Source organism: Zootermopsis nevadensis, unplaced genomic scaffold (genome assembly GCF_977971745.1).
Source record: "Zootermopsis nevadensis isolate Lab colony 2312 unplaced genomic scaffold, Znev_1.0 Znev_ptg000030l, whole genome shotgun sequence".
Classification (NCBI taxonomy): Eukaryota; Metazoa; Arthropoda; class Insecta; order Blattodea; family Termopsidae; genus Zootermopsis; species Zootermopsis nevadensis.
The window spans coordinates 9,994,001-10,000,000 of NW_028259162.1; the positions used below are offsets into that span (position 1 = coordinate 9,994,001).

The 6,000-nt window shown below is 37.5% G+C and overlaps 1 protein-coding gene across 7 annotated transcripts in view; it reads left to right on the forward strand.

The window, feature by feature from the left end:
- Sol1 (CUB domain-containing protein Sol1) overlaps positions 1 to 6,000 on the forward strand; it is a 659,765-nt gene that overhangs the window by 541,769 nt on the left and 111,996 nt on the right. For all 7 annotated transcript variants that reach the window (XM_087358459.1, XM_087358461.1, XM_087358462.1 and 4 more), the window contains 2 exons: positions 1,373 to 1,529; positions 5,094 to 5,153. In XM_087358459.1, coding sequence (XP_087214585.1) covers positions 1,373 to 1,529; positions 5,094 to 5,153 — 217 coding nt within the window. The remainder of the gene's footprint in view (positions 1 to 1,372; positions 1,530 to 5,093; positions 5,154 to 6,000) is intronic.

A 6,000-nucleotide genomic window follows, 5' to 3' on the forward strand; every position in this document is an offset into this window, starting at 1 on the left:
CCTGGGGTTCGCGTGCCTCCAGGGGTACACGAAGACATCTTAGGGGGTACGTGAAATTTAAAAAAATATATTATTTATGATAAACACTGAATAATCAGTAATTTAATTTATTTCAGATGTAGATTATATACTATGTATAACTTGAATTATACACCAACAACTTTTGGGGTACAAAGTTGAAGAGAAATTATGTATGGGGGTACGCGAACACAAAAGGTTGAATACCGCTGATTTAGAAGACATTCGGTTTCAAATATCTAAATATGACAGCATTAAGATATCGTGTAGTGTAACAAAACGCGAATATTTTCCTCAGGTGTACCACGTGATGTACAGAATAACTGGTTGCTGTATGAATCTGCACCAAAATGTAGCGTTGTCTGTTTTCAGATACGGGTGGTCCCATGCACACTTCATAGATTATACACGCCTCCTCATGCATAATGAATGAAGTCTCTCTTGGTCGTGCGGGATGTTTTCGGGTGGGTGATGTAAATATCATGGGAGTGGGGGGGTGGAGTTCACCGTCGCCACATATACCCCATCAGAATAATCCCAATATACGCATTTATTTTCGTAATTACTGACTTTACGTGCGATCTAGCCATGTCGTGTGCTCCAGGGATTGATATAACTCTGACGAACTCTATTTATTGCTCGATGTTTCTATAGCCTAAGGGAAATATGGGGCAATGCATGGAGTTTAAAAGTTAGATTCAAGATCAGTGGCCTATAATTTTTTGACTGAAATAACTCACTAGCCCTGTGGTTTAAGACGTTGGTCTTAGAGTGGATCCTGGCTCGTAAGTTCGATGTACCCTGTCTGAATTTATGTGTTGACAACTCTCAAATTTGTGTGTTTAACATAGAAGTTTATGAACTTTGGAAATTATTTACGACGTATTCCTCTTTTGCAAACTACACTTTGTCATTGCTAAAATTGTCTTTGGTTTTCTTCTCAGTGATTCTTGTCCGCAGAGTAACCTACCTTAAAATCTGTTATCGTCCAATCTTCTTCCATCCATCTCTACTATTTTTATTGATATGACAAGTTTTTTTAGCAATTGAACGTCATAAAATCTTTCCGTGCGATCGGCAGTGTGAATCTGGAGCAAAACTGCGCATTATTCTCCAAATTTACGCTGCGGATTGCCCTATAGAATTACATCATAACATTTATTGGACGCATAAGAACTTAGAATTTATTTCTGTAATCACCACGTCCTTAGGATTCTGTGCGTAAATCTGTTCTCCTCACTGGAATTAGCAGATTGTCAAGTAGGCCTACAGTGTATAGCAAATTTAAACAACATCGGATCCTATTATAGTAACTGTTTAATGCATAGCTGATCTTGGTCGTTTTGTGTTTCAGGAATGTTTCAGACGGACGGCCAGAAGTTGCCAGGCACGATGTGCGATCATCAGTTTATCAGCAGTAACTATTCGCTCACACGCGGAAGGTTCTACTCACCCCGATATCCATCAAGCTACCCCAAGAACATCAAGTGTGCCTATAGGTTTCGCGGAAGGTCAGTAAAATGAATAGTATTTATTTATTACCCCCAATAAAATTATTTGGGAAATGTACCTGGTTATTTAACGACACCATAACAACTGCAGTGTTCCAGAGTTTGAACTAAGAGGATGGTGGCATGACACATAGAAATGATGCAGGAAGACATGATCGTGACATGGCTACAGTTTGGACGACAGGGGTTCGATCCCCGACGGGGGCAGAGGATTTTTCCTCTAGCCTCTGCGTCCAGACCAGCTCTGGGGCCAACCCAACCTCCTATCCAACGGGCACCGGGGTTCTTTCCCGGGGGTAAAGCGCAGCCGGGGCGTGACGGGTCATAACGCTGACCACTCACCCCAATCTATTGCCGAGGTTAAGAATAATTTGGGGCTATACCTTCTTTCCCCCCAGTAATTTCATTCTGAGTTGTATTTTTAGATTAAGATGTAACTAGGGATAACGTAGTTCATGCATTATTGATGCAACAGGCCAAACTTCTGATTTGAATTCTTTAAAACTATCCGATAACTTAAGCTATAACTACAAAATTATTTACTGTGATTTATGCTTTATTGGTTTTACGGTTTTGGATTGAATGGCAGATTTTTAAATATACATTTCGTTAGTAAATTTGGTGGAGTATTTAAAAGATTATATATCCCATGAAAACTGTCAGAAAATCAGATTTTATTTTAGTTCCATGTTTTTTTCCTCTTATACGTCTATCTGAAGAAAACGTCACCAAGAAAGGAGGCAATTCTTTTTTAATATTCCTTCCTCTGTTTCACTCTTCAAAGAAACGTAGAGAGAAATTAGCATTGGTAATAAAGCTCTGCACCTGTCAGTTGGTGAAGAAGACATTTTACACTACATTAAGATGATTGCAAAGTTTAATACAGACCGCAGCGCAGATGTGGGTTGGTAGAAGATGACATATTAATATTTTGCTTAAACATTTCCTTTCACCAGACCGATAATCAGCTATGTTTCTTCTTAAGTTATCACTTTTTTATTCTGGCAAATATTTATGAAGGGTTACTGTCGTTGTGTTTTAGACCTTATATGATTTTAATTATATAAAATAAACTGATGGTTTTCTAAAAAAAAAAAAAAAAAAAAAAAACACTTCTAGACGTCATCACCATGAGAGAAACATTTCTGCCATCGGAACACCTTTAACAAATGATCAAAGCTGTTAATGACAACAATTGTCTTGCACTTGTACTCATTTCAAATTTCAGTCGATTCGACAGATTTTGCTAAGTTTTTCGCGAATTATTTCAGTCTTCGGGAACGACTATCGGGTCAGTATCTAAAAGAGAACAGTTGTTTACGTCCGTTAAATTTAATACCACGTAAATCACCATATATAAGGTAAAATAACAGTAAGTGAAACAATAAAATATATAATGCCGGAAAAAATCAAATAAAATGGGGAGAAAAGGTAAAATGGATACAGAACATTGCCGCTTTATTTTTCATCATCAGACGCTTTCGTGTTAATTTTTAGAGTCCTTGCGTGGAAAGATAAGGTTTGTTTATTTGATGTAATGACGTCCTTTCGGCTTTAGTGTCGAGCAAATGTAATTTTAGTGCGTTCTATGTAAAGACGTTGTTGGAACACGCTGCTTTAGCAGGCCTTTCGTTTATATTTGTTCGCGTCTCATTAAGTGACTAAATATCTCTAAAGTAAATTTAATTAACGCTGGTATAAAAACAACACTAGTAAAGCTGAATTAACAACAACTATATTACGTACCTGCGTCAAGATGGCTGTGTTTCTGCTTTCAGATTTTTAGTGATTATAGGAAGAACACAGCGGTAGTGGCTTATTCTTAAATGATTGATGTGGAATAATGGGGCATAAGGAACAAACCGAAAGCTGCAAAGTTATAATCAATAAACCTTTTTTTTTTTTTTGTATCCACCTGCCACACTTCGCTTTGCATAAGACCAGTCCTGTTACGCGTTACTTACACTTCCATCACCTAACAGGACGTGTAAGGAAGGAACTGGTCTAAGTCCTTAAGCTGCTTTCTGAGGCTAAGAACGATCAAAATCTGCATTCGGCCTGTCTGCTTCTGTATCCACGTTTTCTACGCTTTGTAAGAGAACGTAGATTTCAGCTGTACCGATATTTCGTTGACTGTTGTTGATTCTCTTTGCAGTTTTTATTTTTCAAACACGATATTTTTGGAGTTTGCTTCACTTCCGTCTCCGGGTAGTCGATATAATTAATCAGAAATCTTTAGATGTCATTAGTTTTCGTTCCATGCCTTCATCGTCTCCCATTCTGCCCTAATACTTTAGAACAAATGTCCGATTTCAGATGATGCAGTGACTGTGCTGTGTTAGATGACAATAGATATTTGTAAATTATCTAAAGCGTAAAGCTTACTGCTCGTCTCCTAGTGTCTAGGTTAAAAATTTGCAGACATTTTTCTCCATACCCGCATACGTCTGCACGGCGTAGTGATTAGTTCGGCGTCGGGGACAACTTCACCTTTTTACCCTTATTTTGATTTCTGAAGACCTAGTCCCTCCAAATAGGCGTATCCCTTTTACGTGTGTTTAAAACTAAGTTGCATTGAGTTGGTGATAAAAGCGTACGCATTCCTCACACAGCTCTTGATGAAGGTGGGTGCGTGATTCTGCCGTTAAACCCCAGGGGGATTCTGGACATTCTATTGCCTTTCAGTATTTCTATGCGATACTGTAAATCACTCCCGCCCTGTAGCATGGCGTTGTAGTGCGATGGAGGGCAAACCCACTCCAAGTTTTATCCCACTTCCGATCTACCATTTTAACACGCAAAAGTTTTTTTTATGCCGAAAAGAGATTTTCTGTAAATCATATACTTGGCTTGTAGTTCCTCACTTTTCTTTCCCCGATCCTACCGTTGTCGAACAATGGTCTGTAGATTGAACTTTGTTGTACACTGATGCCTTAAACTGTGTATTGTGAGAAAAGATGACGTAATGAATATTTTCTCGCAATTCTTTACTGTTTCTTTGGTCTAATAGTGTGAAAAAAAATTATCATATTTTTAAATGAACTAAGGGGTGTGAATAGAAAGATGATACAAGACAAATGCATAAAACAAAATCATTAATAAGACTGTAAAGCGAGAAATTTATTAAAGGGTCGAGTTCAGTTTGTGCTGAGTATACACTTCCTTACATAAGCTTATAAGAACTTGACGGAAAATTCCTTTTAAAATTTCTTATGTAACTATCCAATCATACTCAATGAAGTCATATAAGTGTTATTTAATAACGAAACGTGCAACAAAAACTGTTAAAATTCACTAATGGTGATAATAGTAAGAACCTACACGACACCATAACTCTTAAGAAGACAATTTCCAATTTTTTTTTTTAAATATGAGAAAAGCTGGCCTATTGCGTCTTATATATCTGTAATAAAATGTGACGTCGAGAAAGCAGTGAGTTCTGCAATATATAATTACAGTTATGTAAGGGACTTTACATGATACATTAAATTTTTATGTTGAAGTTCTTTCCGCAGAATTTACTGGGGAGAATACTGAAGAACTGTGGTGTATTTCTGGTTGCAGGTTAAAGGAAAGGATCCGGATCGTATTTGAAGAAGTGACCTTACAGAAAGGCGATTTGAGGTAAGAAGATTTTCTTTTCTGTATTGACAACTCCCAGAGAGATGGTTAGATGGTGTTCAATCGGTTGGCAATTTTAAGGACCGGGTCCCCAATGTCTATACAACGAATATGTCAGAATCTATTATCAGGAAGGAACGACGAACGAAAACTTCTGTCCGTGTTTCGATGCAGCACTCACGGAGTATTAAAGTGGGAAAGATCTTCGGCATTACCTGAGTAAAGTCGTTGTTGGCTAGAGAAGTAAATAATCTTTTCTTTCTATTAAGTGCAGAGAAATTTCCAAAAAGAAATTAAGATTGTGGTCTCTGTAAATGTCTGCAGCATTTCTATGAAAGCCAGCAGTTGCCTATATTCAAAATCTTTGCATTGAATTGTGGGTTGTTGCGCGTGTAGTCTGGTAGGAGCAAGAATCTCTGAAACGTTGGTAAATTTCCATCAGACTATAGGGCGCAACAACCCAGAAGACAGCCATCTTCGGACTGACCGCCGCGAAAACTTCAAATCCTACATAAATTCAACCAGAGAGATAAATTCCAAAGTTTAGGATTACGAATGACGTCGTATAGCTTATTAACCCTAAATCATAGTGGTAAATAAACACACAACTTGCATTAATACGTCTCAAAACTGAATTTTGCGTACAGAGTGTATTTGTGGGTTTCGTATGATTCTCAGAATAAACATTGATTACTCCCTTTAACAGCACTGACCATTAGATGCGTGCTATGGAAAAACGTATTTTCTTCAAGGTTTTAGATAATTTTTAATTATTATTTAGACGGATTTCGTATTTAAAACACCACAAATTCTACCATACTTCTTCCTCAAGGATGTGTTCTTAGTCTTA